Source organism: Primulina huaijiensis, chromosome 15 (assembly GCF_012295235.1).
Source record: "Primulina huaijiensis isolate GDHJ02 chromosome 15, ASM1229523v2, whole genome shotgun sequence".
In the NCBI taxonomy this organism is placed as follows: Eukaryota; Viridiplantae; Streptophyta; class Magnoliopsida; order Lamiales; family Gesneriaceae; genus Primulina; species Primulina huaijiensis.
Window position 1 is genome coordinate 3,222,957 of NC_133320.1, and position 19,860 is coordinate 3,242,816.

At 35.1% G+C, this 19,860-nt stretch overlaps 3 protein-coding genes across 4 annotated transcripts; 2 read left to right on the plus strand and 1 right to left on the minus strand.

Moving 5' to 3' along the window:
• Positions 1-3,725: 3,725 nt before the first annotated feature.
• LOC140959555 (uncharacterized) lies at positions 3,726-6,069 on the minus strand. The gene has a single exon (XM_073417458.1). The coding sequence runs from the start codon at positions 5,955-5,957 to the stop codon at positions 3,936-3,938; it is 2,022 nt and encodes a 673-aa protein (XP_073273559.1). The 5' UTR covers positions 5,958-6,069; the 3' UTR covers positions 3,726-3,935.
• A 1,637-nt stretch (positions 6,070-7,706) lies between these two features.
• Positions 7,707-12,806, plus strand: LOC140960521 (V-type proton ATPase subunit d2). Its single transcript, XM_073418819.1, has 10 exons — positions 7,707-7,975; positions 8,367-8,487; positions 10,002-10,109; positions 10,188-10,290; positions 10,718-10,798; positions 10,887-10,972; positions 11,063-11,122; positions 11,218-11,266; positions 12,135-12,269; positions 12,426-12,806. Exons 1-10 carry the CDS (start codon positions 7,795-7,797, stop codon positions 12,555-12,557), a joined length of 1,056 nt encoding a protein of 351 aa, XP_073274920.1. The 5' UTR covers positions 7,707-7,794; the 3' UTR covers positions 12,558-12,806.
• Positions 12,807-15,483: 2,677 nt separating this feature from the next.
• On the plus strand, positions 15,484-18,861 carry LOC140959616 (ubiquitin-conjugating enzyme E2 2-like). Of its 2 annotated transcripts, none has more exons than XM_073417535.1 (4): positions 15,484-15,594; positions 16,027-16,597; positions 17,786-17,874; positions 18,527-18,861. In XM_073417535.1, the coding sequence occupies exons 2-4, from the start codon at positions 16,336-16,338 to the stop codon at positions 18,653-18,655; spliced, it is 480 nt and encodes a 159-aa protein (XP_073273636.1). In that variant the 5' UTR covers positions 15,484-15,594; positions 16,027-16,335; the 3' UTR covers positions 18,656-18,861. The 2 variants fall into 2 exon arrangements, with proteins under 2 accessions (XP_073273636.1, XP_073273637.1); XM_073417536.1 differs by lacking the exon at positions 15,484-15,594 and adding an exon at positions 15,697-15,869.
• The last annotated feature ends 999 nt before the right edge of the window (positions 18,862-19,860 follow it).

The window sequence follows — 19,860 nt, forward strand, 5'->3', positions numbered from 1 at the left end:
CCCACTGACATTATCTTGTTGAGTGTGTGCAGATTGTTTAACCTGGGGTCATCCCATCAGGATAGGCCAGACCACCCGAGAGACCATGCCAGATCACCCGGACAGACCAGGCCAGACCACCCGAGCAGTCCAGGCCAGACCACCCGGGCAGACCGGGCCACAGCACCTGGGTAGACAAGGCCAGACCACCCGGGAAACCAGGCCAGGTCATACTCATCCCATCACGTCAAAATCTTTACGAAAAAGTAAAATTCTCTGCTCGGGTAGATTGCCCACCCAAGCTCACCCGATCTACCCAGGTATCATTAGGAAACAAAACATATCATTCCAAAGATTAAGACAATCTAATCCTAAGAATAAAAATACAAATAAAGATAGACAAGATTAGATACTAATGAGATAAGATTAGTTTTTCAACACTCACCTCAAGTTGGGTAACATAGGTCCATCATGCCTAGCTTGGAACACAAATCTTCAAAGGTTGTATGGAAGATAGCCTTTTTCAGAATATTTGCCACTTGCAAATACTTCTTCCTCAAGATCATCATTAAGAAATGCATTCTTTCGAGTTGATACAAAGGTCAGTCTGAGTTAGCTACAATTGATAAGAGAACTCGAACAATGTTTAGTCAGGCAACATTGGCAAAGTTTCTTGGCAGTCAAAGTCAATGACATAAGACTATGTGTATCCCTTGGCTATAAGTCTGGCCTTCAAGCGTTTTATGCTTCCATCAGGCTTATGTTTGACTGTGAAAATCCATTTGCCTCCAACATGTTCTTCCCATATAGATCAGTGATGTTCTATATATTGTTCTTTTTCAGTGCTTTTATTTCTTCAAAGACGACATCTTTTCAATTTGGATCGTTTATGGCCTCGTTAATAGTGGGAGGAATCTGAACCAGATCTAGACTGGAAAGAAATGCATGATATGTAGGTGAAAAATGCTCAAGTTAGACAAAGTTACCTATAGTATGTCGTGTATATGTTCCGACTACTTTCCTCAATGCAATCGGTCTGTCATCTAAACTGCCATCGAGATCAATAAGGTCAATCACAGGTGCATCAGAATCAGTTAAGTCTGGTGAATTTGCACCTGAATTTTGCATCGGAGAGAGTTCATGAGTAGTTTGAGTTTGTGCAGGTATTGTATATTCTCTTGATATGGATTGTTCCTTCGAGAATAAGTATGAATTGGGTCATTGTGGTTTGGTCTCCTAGGGACATGAGTTAGATCTGGTGGCATAGCACCGAGTCTTGGTGGTTCTATACAAGGGATGGACGGTGGTGTGGATTCCAAAATTTGTGGTTCAATGACGGAAGACACCCCCTTGAACCGAGGACTTGGTGTAGAAAGGCTCGGATTAAAAAAACTGACAAACATTGAAGTGTACTATTTTTTTTGTGACGGGAGGAAAAAAACTTGTAGCATTTCTGGGTAGAAGAATAGCCAAGGAAGATACACTTGACAGCGCGTGGTTCAAGCTTCCCACGGTTATGAGAGTGAATGTGAACAAAGATGAGCGACCAAAAACCTTAAGATGGATCTGGTGAATGAGATGAGATGAAGGGTAGGACTTTAGGAAGGTTTGGATGGGGGTTTGAAAAGCCAATACGCGGGAGGACATCCTATTGATAAGAGTGGTTGTTAGGATGACATCACCTTAAAGGTATCGGGGTACATCTGTGATAAACAGTAAGGACCAGGCAACCTCAAGAAGGTGCCGATTTTTTTGCTCCGAGACCCCATTTTGTTGTGATGTGTCAACACTCGAGCTTTGGTGAATTATGTCGTGTGTTTGTAGGTACCCCCAAAACAGAGTTGAAATAATCAAAAGTCCTATCAGTGTGCAACACCCGAATGTTAGTAGAAAATTGTGTTTGAACCATGCTATGGAAATGGTTGAAAATCTGGGTACTTTCTGGCCCATGGTAGACATGTGTGATCATCGACGAACAAGATAAACCAACGAGTTACCCCAAGGTTGGGTCGAGGTCCCCCAAATATCGATGTGTATAAGAGAGAAAAGAGAGAAAGCATAGAAGGTATATAACAGTTTGGTGTGAAAAATGCACGAGTATGTTTAAAGAATTGACAAACATCACATTGAAAATGAATATAACTTTTATTATTAAATAAGAAAGGAAACAACTTCTTAAGATACAACGAGTTCGGGTGACCTAAGCGATAGTGTCATAATAAAACATCCATGACATTTTTCAAAGTCAAGGCAGAAATGGAAGGATGGGCAAGAGACTTGGTCAATGAGGCATCCATCTTGTGAATGTATAAGCCTCTAGAAATATCAGTACTGCCAATCGCCCTCCCCGATGCCAAATCCTGGAAAACATAAGAATTAACGGAGAACTTAGTCGTGGAGACAAACTCATGATTGAGTTTACTGACTGACAGCAGATTACAAGTAAGGTTTGGCACAAATAAGACCAAAGGAAGGCAAATATCTTTAGTCAATTGAACAGAACTAGAACCGGTAACCCGAGAAAGTGTCCCATTTGCAATACACACGGAGTTGGGATCATGACAAGGCCTAAATAAGACCGAAGGAAGGCAAATATCTTCATTCTTCCCTTTGCCATAGATAAACATCATCACAGATTGAGACCACTGGAAAGTTTCTGCCAGTAAATCTGTGACATGTGATCAGTACAGATGGAAAGTCGGTAGCTGCAGGGAAGGGTTATGAAGTTTGGGGTTTAGGTGTGGCTGTCATACCATTTTTTGTCATTAAAAGCCCTGGCTAATTGATACTATGTAGTTTGAATAGGGGGAGAATGGGAAACAAAATGTTTCATTCCATTTACAAAAAATATATAAAAGCATAAAAGATAAGACAGCCTAATCTTAAGAATTTAAAATACAAAATACAAATAAAGATAGACAAGATTAGATACTAATGAGAAGATTAGTTTTTCAACACTGCTTACACTGATTAAGCCTCGTGGTATTTATGAATTGAACATCTGGAAGAATACCAATAGGAGCTATTGTTCAGAAGGCCATAGATTACCATAAGGACATTGTAACATTAACTGCTGTAAACTTATAAAACATAAACGAGTAGGAAAGCCCTCAACAAAGAAATTATGCAAAATAGCCACTGCAACATAGATTGAGCATACCAAAAACAATAACAAAACAAGTATAAAACTGTAATATTATTGGTCACAAAACCCCCTGTAAACACCCACCCCAACCCCCGCAAAATAGCTACAGGACTCGAGAGCCACATCCTCTCTCCTGCCTCCTCCATTAGCTTCCACTTTCAGCCTTTAAGAAACAAGAAAATAATAGAAAAGAAAAGAAAAAAACAATAAAAACATAAAGAGCTCCCAAAAACCTATCCTGGTGGAGAGACTAGAGAATTACAAGGTCCTGGTTTTGGTTCTTATGATGGAAAAGTAGGACAATCTTCTTAAACCTTAAGCTTACCTTAGATCATAATGACTATCGATGTTTCTGTCTTTGAACAAGAAAACGTTACAAGATTTCCCAAATTTGGCTATCTGTCAAATTGGGACATCAAATTTTGTTCACCTGAATATTCAATCTGCGGCTTCTCAGACCTCAAAATCCTCAGTTTGGACAAGTAAAATGAACTAACATAAAATTCCATTTTTTCATTAACACATGAAGATTTGCAGTGCAAGGAGATAATTGAACAAATTCTATCTCATATGTATATCAAACAGAAATGGGCTCAATGAATTCAAGACAATCCGTGATGTGACATATTAAAATATTGCAAGAGGAAAATACACAAAAACTTACCTATAACAGATCATTATTCAAAGATAAACAAGTTAAACTGCACTTCTTTTGGAAAACGACAAATAACTTTTGAGAATGTTGTACCCTACATAAGAAATACAAGCCTTTCATCTATCCAATCATACACTGAATGACAAATTTAAAACTTCAAAACTGTTTCCTCTTGTTTTGGAACAATTTGTCTCGTTTGGCACAGACATAAAATAATGCAAACAAAGCTCCAGCAGATACTGAAACAGAAGTCCATGGGAATGGTGGGTCCTTGAAACAGGTAAGTCGAGCTTCCAATTCTTGGGACGCATGATAAACAAGAGAGTGGATAGCATATAGATCGTGATCTGAGGACCTCTGATAATACAAACCCATTTCATAATCAAAATGTGACAATGCTGAAATCGCCTTGTCCAGCTTGTACCTGAACAAATTCCACCTCTGTAAAAATTCAGCACGACGATTCTGTTTCAGAAGCTTTCTGTCTCCACCATTCGCACTAATTGATTCAAGAACATCTATTGCACTCGTAATACTGTAATTCAATGATGTCAACAAAACATTCCTTCTAGCAGCATCCTTCTGAACAAAGGACAACGAAGATATCTCTGAGAAAGGTCCAAACGGTGTTTGTCCAACACTCCATGTATAATCCACGAGAGAGGTATTATGCCTGGGGCTCCAGACCAGATGTGTAGGTGAGATTCCCCACATGCTCTGCAAAATAGAACCTACAATTGGTCTTTCAAGTTCCCGCGTCCTAGTAAACATGTGATGCCCGTTGCAACTATAATCACTCACAGTATGTGTACTCTTCGTCCTGACGGCGATAACCATATCCTTAAAAGCCACAGACTGGTGATACCGATCAAGTAACAACATTGTGTTTACTTCAAGATCAAAGATATAAACGGGAAGAACCCTGCCAAAGTCCTCCTCAGGTAACCTGGCCACCCTTCTAAACTCATCAACTGATTCTGATACTGTTCGATGCAGACGTTTTGAATCCAGATACTCGCTCACAATTAAAGTATAGTTGTCAAACAGGTACCTAGATGTGTAAGAAGTTGTCGCCCTCGCAATTGCAAATGAACAAATTGCACACTCAGATAACTTCACTTCATATTTCCTAAAACTCAAAGACTGCTCCCCTAGCAACAGCCCATTGTCATTAACCTCATCCATGAAAATCCTCTCTATTGACTTCCAATCCAAACCTAAGCTACTATCATCAGTATGAGAACCATGTATGTGTATAAACTCTACCACTAATGTACTTTCAAAAGGAACGGGAATCCTCAAAGAGGGAACAAGGAGAACCTGATAAGCACTCCAGACCAATGAAGCCAAGTCAGAGAGCAGACTCTTTTGCGATTTAGGACGACCATGGAGTGCCGCGAAGGGGTGAAACTCACCTTTAGTCAAAACCCCATCACCTGACAAAGCTGGACCATAATCCACCGGCCCTGCTCCCAAATCGACCCACAAGTACCTATCTTTTCCAGTCCAAATTGATCCCAAGCATTTGGTCATCGCTGGAGATGGATCACCTGAGGTGTAACTGTAAGCATAGTGATTGGATTGTGAACCCAGATGAATGATGTAGATGTGGATTGAGTTAATGGGCCTCTCCTTTTCGAAGTCTTGCTTGATAATATTATCAATTACGGAGTATGGCACTGAAGACAGCTGGGATCGGAGCGATGAGGGAGCCGAAGAAAGGTGGGAATCGAGAGCGGCGGACAAGGAGTTGGAAAGGGAGGAAGAAGATAGGAAAACTTCATGGTGAAGCGAATGGGAAATCGAGAAGTGATGGCTGGCGGCGTGGGAGGAGAATGGAGTTATCACGTGAAAGAGATCGGAGGAGAGGGCAGCAGATATGAAGGCCGAGAGGGTGGAGGGGGCGGATTCGAAGAATGTGGGGCCCACTAAGTGGACAGTTAAGGGCACGGAGAGCTGCAGAGAAAGAAGGGAGGAGGTGGTGGCCGGATGAAAGGCGTGAGAGAGAGATTTTTTGAGGGAGGAAGGGAGGAGTAGGAAGGAATCGTTGGTGGCTTGTGGGTCTTTGGTGGACTGTTGGGTGAGGAACGAGTCTAGGCCTGAGATCGAGGCGGCGGAGGCGGGGAGGCAGAGTTGGTGGAGAAGAAGGAAAGGGAGAAGCGCGGCCGCGGGGAGCATCTTGCGGCGGCGAAGAGCTTTTGAGCTCGGGGTGGGGACGAGTTGGCGGAAATGGAGTGGGAATGGTGCCCGAGGGATGAGTCAAAATCGTGGTTGCGATACTGGAATTTCCATTTGCATATCGTCAGTCACGTAGTTTACCCTTCAATTTTGCTTGGGTGACATTTTCCATTTTTTTACATTTAGTTAATTAATTATAATCATATATAATTATGTTTCCACAGTCAATTTTAATATTCGTTAAAATTATATAATTAAATAATTGATATTATTGTTAAATTTTTATAATTATATGATTACAAATATTAGTCATTTAATTACATAATTATTATGAAAATAAATTTATTTTCAAAATATACTTATATAACTATAATTTGATTCGATTAATGGCCAGAGGAAGATCTATCACGAGGGAATCGAAATTCTCAAGAAACAGATCACGATCCAAGTCTAGAGGAAAAATGAAGTGCATGTATGCTATAATGAAAGACATTCTAAGAGTGTCTACCCAGAAAAAAAAAAAGAAGAAATATACAGAGAAGGGCATGGAAAATGGTGATGCATCAATTGCGAGTGATGGCTACAACTCAGCAGATGTTCTTGTTGCTGCTGATGTGTTGATTTTTACGTGTTTTATTATATCATTTTGAGTCTCATTCTTGTATTTTTTTTTGTATATGTTACGCTTATTTTTTTCATTTTATATTGTGTGTGGTAGTTGTATTTCACGTGTTTGAGTTGATTTTTATGTAATTTGATCCAGAACAGGGGAATTAAGAGCCTAAATTCGATATAGGTGCGTTGGAGCGGGTGTACTCGGCCGCACTAGAGCGCCCGAGTAACAAAGAAAAATTAAAATTCGAGCACGGTGCTCTGGGTGGATAAACTTGGCCGCCCCAGCACGACCCGATATGGAAATTATTTTGCTTGATTTGTTACCAACATAGAAATCTGTAACACTCGAGTCTTAGGGCATTCATTCATCACTTTTGAAAGACTTACGATCTTGGAGAGCAGCCACACGCAAGATGAAGGATCCAGAGTCGAGGAACCGAGCATGAGGTGAAGATTTCTTGCAATGACTCCTATTTCTTGTTTTTCTTTTTATATCTTGTTTAATTATGATTTTGATCATTTCAATGGCATTTAGCAGTTAAACACTTCTATTTGTTGGAATTACGGGATCCTATTTGGAGACGTTTTATTTAATTAAACATTCGACTTTTGATTCATATTTAATTGTGTTATTATTTTTCTTTAAGCTATTGAAGTTTAGCTTATTGCGAGTGACTTCGAAATAATATTTTGTAATAAAAACAAGTAATAATGAGAATTATATAATGATAATAACATGATAAATTTAACACAAGAATTATTTATAAGTCGACAGAAAATTTTATTTTAGCTTCAAATCTATGTAATTTATTTATACCAAATTAAAATTAAAGTTTGGTTGATTTCAAAACCGATCCAAATTTCGAATTGTTAAAACAAATTAAACAATTGATTTTGTTTAATTTTTTTATTTGGTTCAATTTCTAATCACACGTAACACGAGTTCAGGTGTAAATGCTTGCACAATACTATTTTTAAAAAATTTGATTAATCTTAAAAACAATCCAAATCATAATCAAATTATATCCAAATCATGCTATTTGGTATCGGTTCGAATTATTTGAACCCAATTGGTCCGAATCAGACCGGAATTAGATTACTGATGCTATCAAATTCTGAATCTTCTTGGCTTCTCTCCAATTCTCAGCTCCAACGCCGCAACGCAACGCAACGCAACGCCACGCCTCTAAGATCCTGCAACTCGCTTCAGATCTGTTGCAAAATGTACGGATTCGAAGCGCTGACCTTCAACATCCATGGCGGTTACCTGGAGGCGATCGTGCGTGGATATCGCTCGGGGCTTCTCACGGCGGCAGATTACAACAATTTGTGCCAGTGCGAAACTCTGGAAGACATTAAGATGCATCTATCTGCCACAGAGTATGGACCATACCTGCAAAACGGTTAGTATTTTTTTCCATTAACCATATCTATTACTAGGTTGGAACTTGAGAATTACATTTGTTCTTCTGAGCTGTTGGAAACTTGTGTGCAATCCATGGATCAATGGTGTATACGTTCGTATTGGGAATAATCTTGTCGATCATCTGAATTTTTTAAAAAAAATAATTCTGCTGGAAATTAGACCGAAATACTGAATTTCTTGTGCTTGGACACTGGGTAAAATATAATTCTAACTATATATATAGATTGTTTTTGGTAAAAATCTGACTATAATTAGATACTTTACGAAGTGGATATTTGTTGGTTTCTTGATGAAGTATTACTAGGGTCATCATTCGATGGTTCTTTTAGTTGCAAGCATGATAATTTTTGCTGTTTATTGAATTGTAGAGCCCTCTCCATTACATACGACAACAATTGTGGAAAAATGCACCCTGAAACTGGTTGATGAGTATAAGCACATGCTGTGCCAAGCCACAGAGCCTCTGTCAACTTTCTTGGAATATATCACGTATGTAGATTTGAATAATGAACTGTCCATTGGTTTATTTGCATTCAATTATCTATAGAACTTGCTCATGTCCATCATGCAAATATTTTCCATACGTATTTAACGGAGAACTACCAAGTAAGAGCATATTATTCATGGCAAAACAAATATTCTTATGGTTGAAATATAATGCAATCAAGTTTTTCTTGATATTCATAGATTCTTTTCATACTCGTTAGAAGGAAACTCTCTTGTACTTGGTGGGAACATCTACTTTTATGCTGCAAGTAGCATTATTTCTAGGTCCACATAGACAAAGATTATGATGCAAGTACCATTATTTCTAGGTCCACATAGACAAAGAGTCGATGAAATTTGAATGGTGTAAAATAATTTAGATTGCTACCGTATTATCCTTTTAAAAACACTTAGGTTGCATTTGGATTCAAATCTATAATAGCAAATACTTTGGGTTGATTGGGTAAATCTATTTGACAGTGAATTTCAAATCTACGACTAGTTATTTTTTGAGACATTGTTATGAATTTCAAATTCATCAAAATATTGAGTAATCTCGTATCCTTCTTTCAAACAATCCAAACTCAAACTTATAGTTTACCAAAGTAAATTCAAATACTCTCTTTTCATATTGTGCTGGCAACAACTGATAATTATAGCATGAATTATTGGTTCCAAGTTTTTGGTTGAAGATCTTGATTACGCTTTGAGAAGAAAAACAATTGTTCTATATTATTTTCTTGTGTGTGAGTGCAATAATCATAGCGGATAAAATATTACAGATTTAACTGACTATGAAATAATCTGCCGCCCAAAAATATGTTACTGCCTGACTAAAAAATCTGAAACACTGATTTTCAAAAAATAAAATAAAATTCCAACTACTTTCTAGATATTTGATGACCCAGTTCAAGTTGGTATATAGATATCATTCATGCCCGACTTGTTGACTAGGTGTTCAAAGTTTGCCTTTATATTCTTGTGGTGAGACCAGTCATCGCTGAAAAAGTATCAGGAGCATGAGGCTCTAGTACCATGTTAGTTTTGAGAAGAAAAATAAATGTTCTGCGTTATTTTATTAGGTGGCAGCACAACAATTTATAGAGAAATAATTTTTTTTTACAGATTTTGTAATCAATTCAGCTAATTATGAGACTATCTGCTGCGTGAAATAGGTAACAACTAACTACATAATCCTAATCATTCTTCAAAAAAATAAAATCCTAACTACTTTCTACGTATCTCGCCATTTTTAAATGTGACTTGTGTCTCTTTCTGTTCTTAGAGTTATGGTCCTTTAGAATCTTTAAACTAAAAATTTTTTGTTCCATGACAACTGTGTAGCTTGGGCTGAGCACAGGAGATAGTCTGCTTGTTTATCTTGACATCTGTTTTCTTTTTTTATTTTATTGATGGAGTTCATGTTTGCATTTCTTGTAGAGAACTTTGAAACTAGTTACTTTTTCTTTTTCTCATTTAATTCTGATTTTTGACCTGGGACCTTGCTTGTACTTTAGATATGGTCACATGATTGACAATGTTGTCCTAATCGTCACTGGAACATTGCATGAGAGGGATGTTCATGAATTGTTGGAGAAATGCCATCCTTTGGGAATGTTTGACAGGTGATGTATTTTAATTGGACGCTTAACATTGTAAATAAACTGATGGCTCGTTAAGAATTTTCTGTTAAATTTCATCAGCATTGCTACCCTGGCGGTTGCGCAGAATATGAGGGAGCTTTACAGATTGGTGCTTGTCGACACTCCCCTTGCACCTTACTTCTCTGAATGCATCACTTCAGAGGTACTGATTTTATATTGTTCTTTATTTTAGTTTAATAGGTTGAGGATTGTCCTGTTTGTTTAGCTATTTATTTTCCCATATCCTTGGACATTAGAATCGTCAAAGTTATGCTACCCAATGTTTTCTTTTGTGTACCTATACTTGTGCTGTTGACTTGAAGATATGCTATCTAAAGCATTAGCAAAATGACTCAATAACCCTATAATTTGTGCATGTGAAACTAAATGTTCCAAAGAACTGTTATTATTCCGAATAGTTCAAGAGGAGTTAAAAGAGTGTACTCTGAGTAGGTGATTACCTTTGCGGCTTTGCCAATGTGTTTGTCTACGATTTGTTTTTTCTTGTAACACCAAGTGAAAACCGGTGCTACAAAATGGTAGTTTTCAATATTTGTGTATGTTTCTCTCTTATTTTGCTAATCTTACAGGATTTGGATGACATGAACATTGAAATTATGAGGAATACACTTTACAAGGCATACCTTGAGGATTTCAACAGATTTTGCCAGGTAATGTGGTATTCTCATATCCTTGTATGTCTATAAATTGAATTATTCTGCCTTTGTGTTCTACCCTGATTTTAGAAATTGCAAATAGAAACTTGGTGGTGCCACTTCAGAAATTATGTCTGACCTCCTGGCATTTGAGGCTGATAGAAGAGCAGTCAATATCACAATAAACAGGTTCTCATGCAGTCTGTTATTTTGAAATTTTCTGATATACAATGTTTGATAAGACCGGTTTCTAACCCATCTTACTTTTTCCATTTTCAGCATTGGCACTGAGCTTACTCGAGATGATCGTAGGAAATTATATTCTAACTTCGGCTTGCTGTAAGGGCTGTCACCTTTTCTCACTAAATCTCATATCGGAAATGCTTATTTGAGTTCATTTTCCTGCCACTGATAATTACATAATTGTTGGATAGATACCCTTATGGTCATGAGGAACTTGCTGTATGTGAAGACATTGATCAGGTAGTTAACAGTTTCAGTTTATATTTTCTTATTGTTCATGTGTATAGTTTCCTTAAATTTTGTTGCTCTTGTTGAATTTTATGTAAGACGAATTCACTAGTGTGGTCTCAGAGGTGATATATTCTGATATATGCAAACCAAGAGATGAATGCGCAAGTAGGCTCAAATCAGGAGTTACCGAGGTGTTATAGGTTTTATTTTTCTTTTTAGGGAGTGGTTGTCGTGGTCGTGTGTGTGATCTATTAAGGATTCACCCACTATAAATCCAAAATCAAGATTAAATAAGGGAAATTCAAGTCTAATCTCTTGTATATATATTGGATTTTTTGGAATAATAATAATAAGCAGAAAATTTCCTCAAAAATATCATTATTGACTTGAGATCTGAGGTTCTCACCCAGTGAGCTTCAAAACCAGGAGATCGAGAGGTTCTCACTTAATGATCGGTCCATAAATCGTCCCATAGCGAGACCCATGACTTGGGACCATAGCAGTGGTAGTCATTTTGTTAATATACTTTCCTTCCTCGGCTGGGAATTGGGATTTGGGGGAAGCTGAGGGTTTACTTCATTTGTCATTAGTTGGTGACCGCGACCCACTAATATTCTTATGAAATGTTTTTGCAAACTTATCTTTTCTAGTAATCTGGTTTATGTATTACACAATTATAATCAAGTGCATAGGGAGATGATTTGAAATTACATTTTTACTGGGACACACAATTTGTTCAGTTGTTGTGGATTTAGTTTCTGCTATTCTGAGTGGCATCTGTATATTCAAACTTTGGTTCCTCCTTTCCTTTGTCTATGACATGATATCAGAAGAATCCTACTGTGTAACAAATGAGTTATTTTGTTCAATTTTCTAGGTTCGAGCTGCCATGGAAAAGTATCCTCCTTATCAATCCATATTCTCAAAGTTATCCTATGGAGAGAGCCAGATGCTCGACAAGGCCTTTTATGAAGAGGAAGTGAAACGACTCTGTTTATCATTTGAGCAGCAGGTTTGCTTCTAACAATTTGTTTTTCTGAGTTGTGGTTTCCATTTTTCGGTCTCTGTCTTTGCACGTAATAAGTCTCTGTCTTTGCACGTAATAAGAGTGCCATTTACTCTTTTTTTCACATCTTGAACCAAAATTCGACTACCTGTAACATTGCAGTTCCATTACGGTGTATTTTTTGCATACATGAGACTGAAAGAACAAGAGATCAGGAACTTGATGTGGATATCTGAATGCGTTGCACAAAACCAGAAGTCCAGAGTGCACGACAGCGTCGTATTTATATTTTAGTAATGTCTCGGGTCGCTGGTTTATCCAGACTTGTTCTGCCTTTTTTTTTTCTCTGTGTACATCCTCTTTTTTATATTCGGGTCCGCTTGTTATGTGCTGATTTACCAGGTTTGCGGTATGTTCTATTGTTCAACTTCATTAATAAGTCTGTATGATTGATCCAATACGCGGGTGTGGGGAAATAATGTTCTAAAAGCTATTGATTATGGATTGCTAATAATTTGATGTACACCAAATATTTCTGCTTTATAGATTGGCTTAATTTTTGGGGAAAAAAAACTATAAAATTCACGCGTAACATGGTAATTGGGAAATTATGTTAGTAGAGAGGGACTTTAAATGCAATACAGCTTCACATATTGTGGCGTCTTTTAAACAGATGTTAGAACGAGTAACTGGGGGGGAGGGGGGAGGGGGGAGGGGGGATATTTTCTATTTGTATTTTGAATACCATTCAAATCTTCTAGAGAAAATATATCGTGGGTAAAATATATAGACTGAAATACCTTTGGATATCATAGATACATAACTATGAAGTATAAGGGAAGGTAACGATCTTAGATCGTTTTTGAAACTCAATCTTTGGTCCTTTGATATAGCCATCAAATATTTTAGTTATATTGATAGACATTTCATATTGGTTGAATTAAGATTTTTTGGAGTTGTATAAATGTACTTAGAGAATTTTTCATTTTTTTAATTAGTTTTTGGGATGAAGTATCAGAGCTCATACTCATCATTATGTGTTGAATTGATCTTATAATCCACGTGCTAATAAGTTGTATATATGAATTTATATCATCCACTGAGCTAATATTTTGAATTGAATTAGCTTCAAATGCATGATATTAACATGTATTCACCTAAATTTACAACACAATCACAAATTACAAAACCAATAGACATTCTTGAAAGTAAAAACAAATAAGACATTTTATTAGAAAAAACCATTACTGATTTATTCGACATTCTTTGAACAAAATGTCACCTGACTTATTATTTGCCCATAAAAAGCAATTGTACATAGAATGTGTGTACAAGGTCGTTAGTAATAAATATACATGGAAATTTTTTTATTTAAAAAAATGGTTTTTATTTTATATTCTTCAAAGAAATAAACATTTTTACCTTCGTTATAAAAGGATAGGGAATAATTAGAATTTTCTCAAATAACTAATTTGAACATGTTGTGTGTTAAAACCATCCAAAATTTTAAAATGCGCAACATGTCCACGATACAATAATCATTCCAACAAATTATAATCGACAAAGTACTTGCACAAAATAACCCTACTCACAAAACTTTGTTACCAAGTTATAAATATTTTTATAAATAAATATAAAATAAATATATTGTACATCGATATTAACAACAATTATATCGTTACATTTTGATAAATTGAATTTTTCTATTGAGTTTTTTGTATTGTGAAAATTGTTGTACAAATCACATTGTAAATGTAACATGACTCTTTTATAAATCGCCCCAAAAATTTCATAATTTCAATATGAATTCTCGATCATTTATAATCAATTGATTTTACCTCGAAAACTACTCTACATAAACAGATTTGAATTTTTGCTAACATACTATAATACTACATATATCTAATGGTCCTAAATATGTATTAAATCCGACATAATCAAATTAAAATTTGGTCATTTTCTTTTCAATGTCATAACTATATATTAAACCGGACGTAATCAAATTAAAATTTGACAATTTTCTTTTCTCACCACTATAAATACATACTAAGAAGGTATTTGGTAGAGTTTATAAGTTTTCTTAAACAGTTTATAAGTTGTTTTATATCTTATAAATAATATAATTTTGTTTGGTAATTTTTTTTTTAAAGCAACTTTTAAGTTATCAAAATAAGTTGTTTGACAGCTGGTAAGTTGTTTTAAAAAAATTGGTACCCCACCTTTTTAAAAATCTTATTTAAATATGTTTTCAAGATCAAATTATGCTCGTATATTTTATGAAATTTCAAGCATACTCTCTTCTACATAATATATAAATTGATTAATAGCAAATAATAATGTTTAAAATTATATTTATTATTATTAATATAAATTCTATTTTGATTAATATAATTACGAGTACTATTAATGTTGTTTCTTTTTTAACAGCAATAATAATTAATTAACATAAATAAGTGATTATTAACATTAGAATTATATTATATATATTTTCGTTTATATATTTATAAATTAATATTATTATATTAATTAAAATATAAAATATATATTATATGGACATATTAAAAATAATCATATTTGTCAATTTCATAATGTTATGTTTTTTTGGTAATTATGATAACAAAGTGATCTTATAATATCAAACACATTAACAACTTTAAATTTATCAAATTATTTTATCCAAATATTTTGACAACATATTTTTAAAATAATATCTTACAGCTTATAATCTTATAAATTATTTTAAATAATAAAGTAAATATTTTGTGAGACGATCTCATAGATAATTATTTAGTGAGACAGTTAACATTGTCCATATTTATAATAAAAATAAAATGATTTTATGGTGACTCAAATAAAATATACGTCTCACAAAATTGACCAATGAAACCAGCATACAGGAGTTTTTGTGAAAAAAATTTAATCAAACACCTTCTAAACCTGACGTAATCAAATGAAAATCTGATCATGTATTTTTATAATAGGTCTCTTGTGAGACGAGTCAACTTTGTCCATATTTATAATAATAAGTAATATTTTATTTTGTATAAAAAATATTTTTTATGATTAACCTAAATATAAGATTCATCTCATAAAATTTAATTTGTGAGACCATCCCATACCAATTTTTGTTTTATACCACAAAAAACCGGCCGCTTGTATATGATGCGAAGTCGTAGGCTTAAATTTCAACTTGAAAAATACTGTATTTGTAATGTTTGGTGGGACTGGGGACACACACTAGCGCGTCCGAAATTTACAAAAAAATTAGTATATATAATCAAATAATAGAAAGAGGAATGCGCTGAAAAATCTCTAGCCGCCTCATTTTCAGGTAATTACTTCTCTGTCTGATCTATATCTATAGGATATTTTATTTTTTAATTTCGATGTTTGTATTTTATTTTATTTTTTAAAAAATAGTTGAACAAGTTATTTAACCAATTTCTCACGTGTGTGTATATATAATATATATATATATGAAGCGAATTCTGTGAGTTTTTACCAACTCTAGTTTGTCGATTTTGACTTGTTTGTCTGTGGCGTGATTTATGGTTATGCATGCGGATCTAGGGTTTTGGCTGTGTTGTTGATTGATTCTGTGGTTAGGTAATGTAGCTTTTGTGCTGGGAAATTGAAGATTTACGATTGGATTTTACAGATTCTGACGCAATATTTATGTCATGCTCAATTTTGTTAGATTGGAACTCGTTATTAGTGTGAATTAGGTGTATTGAGATTTACGTTGTGGTGTTGGTGATTGTAGGCGGTAAGGATGTCTACGCCAGCAAGGAAGCGGCTGATGAGGGATTCCAAGCGGCTACAGCAGGACCCTCCTGCTGGCATCAGTGGCGCTTTTCTCATCTATCGCTGAATGGGAAATCAGTGTTATGCTCATTCCAAGTGGTTTTACATCCCCCTAAATTCGAAATTATGTGTTACTGATGAATTTATGTTTCTGCTAAATCATTGCAACGGTAAAATTTATTTTTCTCACATGTTATTCATGCCAAAGGTGTTATTGCATGAGAAAATATGAACAAATACAAATATTTGATGTGTGAACCTCTGATATATGGTGCATTATTTTGATGGCCTAATGTGTTACCCTTCCCTTATGTTGGGTCAAAAGCACGACGACGACATGCTGAAAAGTTCATTAGAAGTTTTGTTGACATTGAATCTGGTTCTCTCTATCTTTCAGTTTTTTAATATTATATATATATATATATATTGTTTGCTAATAGGTACGTTTAAGCTGTCACTTCAATTTACAGAAGACTACCCAAATAAGCCCCCAACAGTGCGATTTGTGTCTAGGATGTTCCATCCAAACAGTAAGTTACTTGATGTTCTATTTATCAGTATCATAAGCATGGCATAACGGATTACTCTTTGCTCGACTCTCTTTCTTTTAAAGATTAACAAAGCCAACACCAACCACGGAAGCACTGCAATGAATATATATATATATATATATATATATAGACACACACACACACCGTTTAGCTGATCCCAATTGGAGTGGGACTAATATCTGTATGATTATGAAAGAATCATACCTTCATGAATCACAGTTCTTGCCAGAAATTATCATCCGTCGTTTATAAAAATGGCAAGAAGTTACTACTGCAGCCTGCATTTTTACGGTGTATTCGTTGGTTGTCTTGATGGTTTTATGTTAGCATATTGTCAGTATGCACTATTCTTCAAGCTATCTGAAAGTGCCACCTTTAGACATTGTGATGCTATTTCTCTTATGTACTGTCCAAACATAACATCTCAAGAATCTCACAGCAAATTATTTAATTATTTCATTTACTGCTTATTTTGAATCAAAAATGTTTACTACCCTGCTCAACATGACTTGTGACATGATTCTGTTGTGTTTGCTAAGGAGTACCACATATCTTGGTAGCAAGGATTTCTCGAGTTCTAAGTTTCATTCCTTTAAAGATGTTTGATTAATTGTGAGGAGGGGCTTTATATCTGCTTTAGCCCATCAGTGTTGTACTAAAAATTTGTATAGTTCTGCTTCCATCAACTTCGTCTCCACAAGCGTGAAACTTCTATGCCTAACCAAATTTAGCTAGTATATACTTTTTAAAAGCACCTCGACCATTTTCATTTGAAGTTTCTTAACATTCATCTTTGAGTTCGCAAATTTTTGTGCATTTCATTTGATATTATGGGGCCCACGTAGTTTTATCCATTCTCTATTTGTGGCTATAAATATCGTAATAAATGCTGTGAATCATGGATATCTCATTAGGATGAGCACACATGTAATATTTTAAGTTTGCTCGCTTGGTTCATTGGCTTTTATCATATATTTTACCACCATTGTTACATTGTTTTCTAAAGCTTACATTTGGTGTGATGTGGTATTAGATGTATTTCCAAGAGACGATTGGTGAATGGCGTTAATCATTATAGATTTTCATTGTCGATGAGGTATTCCAACTAAATGGAAAAAATTTTGATTACAATTCTTCTTTTCTTGTTATATTTCTGTTGTTTATTAGTTTATGCTGATGGAAGTATATGCTTGGATATCCTGCAAAATCAGTGGAGTCCAATATATGACGTAGCTGCTATTCTTACATCTATCCAGGTAGATTATGGCTATGAAATGTTGTACCATGTCTTTTCTCTACATCTATAGATTGGAACATCAATTATGATAGTTTAAGTTCTCAAGAAGAATAAACTAACATGATTTAACTAAAATAGCTAGAGGTGAGTACAAGCAGGAGTTGAGGTATGACAAGGTGTAAATTAAGTAACTATATCAATTTATTTTTGTTTTACAGATGCATGTAAGCCGTCAACGAGACACTATAATGTTTGTGTACTTGCACAATGAAATCTTGTAAATATTAACTTCAGAGACCAAAATCTCTGGCCTGTGTATTGAATTTTTGTCATATATCTAATCCAAATGCATGATAGAGAATTGTGACATTAAGAAACTGCTGGATAGTTTGTTTAGTTTCCACTTCAAAGTTAAAAAAAAAAAATTTATTTTTCCTTCACCGCCCACTCAACTTTAACAATATTTATAGGCTGCCAATATTACTGTGTATGCCAGTCTCTTCAGAAATCGTGGTGGTGCAACAAAGACTAATAAATTTTCGCCGTGATTGTCGGTATTATTGTTTGATCGATAGGTTTTATTTCTGGTTGTAACATACCATGCTGGAATCATGTTTACTCCTGATAGCGCCATGACAAGAGTCAATCACTTATTTAATTCTCATTTACAGTCGCTGCTGTGTGATCCAAATCCAAACTCACCCGCAAATTCTGAATCTGCGCGGTTGTTTAGTGAAAACAAGCGTGAATATAACAGGAAGGTGCGTGAAATTGTTGAGCAGAGCTGGACAGCAGATTAGTGTTTACTCCTAAAGACTGCATAATGGGAGATTGCTACTGATGAAGAAGCTTCATATTCCAACGTCCTTTCTCCCGGTAGAATCGTCTCTGTTTCTGTGAACCTTTGTTTTATTATCATTCTACGCAAGTGACTCCTATAGTTTGAGAAAACATTGTTATTGTATTACATACTAATCTTAAGGACACTGAAGGGTCTTTCTCTTGATATTTTTCTGGTGTTCGAATGTGCCATAATATCTGTACATATTGATATCTTGTACCAGATAGTGTGAAAATGTATTAAACTATTGTTGCCTAACAACCCCCCCCCCCCCCCCCCCCCCCCTCCCNATTTATTATTCTTGAGTTGTATATAACATCCACATACCTCGATATAATAATTATTTATATATATATATATAACTTTTAATCATTATACATGGGAAAATAAATGGAGCAAGGGGGACCCTCGGTAGAAATGGAGATGATAATTGATAGGTAGGCTTCTTTGGGACTTGGGTGTCTTAAAATATACCTTGCGTGTGGGAGGGTGCCTTTTGTTTTTATACACTTTTGTGGGTGTGTTATATAATTATATATCTAAACTGATAGGGTACTCACACTAATGGCCATTGATTTCATGGGTCGAGAAATTGGCTTTCAGTCTTCAGCCGTCGATTTTTTTTGTGTTCAGTCTCTGGGTACTTTTTTAATACCACATTTCCACATGAAGTGTACCACATTTCCACATGACATAGTACCACAATTTTGTGGGTAGGGAGTGAACCCAAAGAAATATTTTGATTGGAGATTTTTCACCGACTTACCCTTCATGGGTTCTACTAATCAAATGATTAAAAATTAAAAATCAAACCTAAATTTTCTGTTATGATGATTGATTTGAAAATTTGAATTTCTTTTTAAATCCAAATCGTGATTGTTTAAAAACTAATACAAACCATCGATTTGGTCAAGTTTTTGTTCATCTCTAGCTAATACATAATTCAAATTTTGAAAGAAAAAGTGTGTTTCCATTGAGAAACGTTTTTCGCCTTTTTGGTAATGGTGTGTCTAATAAGTGCATCTCTCGCATTCAATACAGTCATCCAAAATTCAAGAAACGAATTAAAAAAATTTATCATGAGACGAGTTAATTAGATCAAAATTTAGAGTCAACTGTAATATTTTTGGTAAAAAAATTATTATTATTCATGTGTTGGGTCTG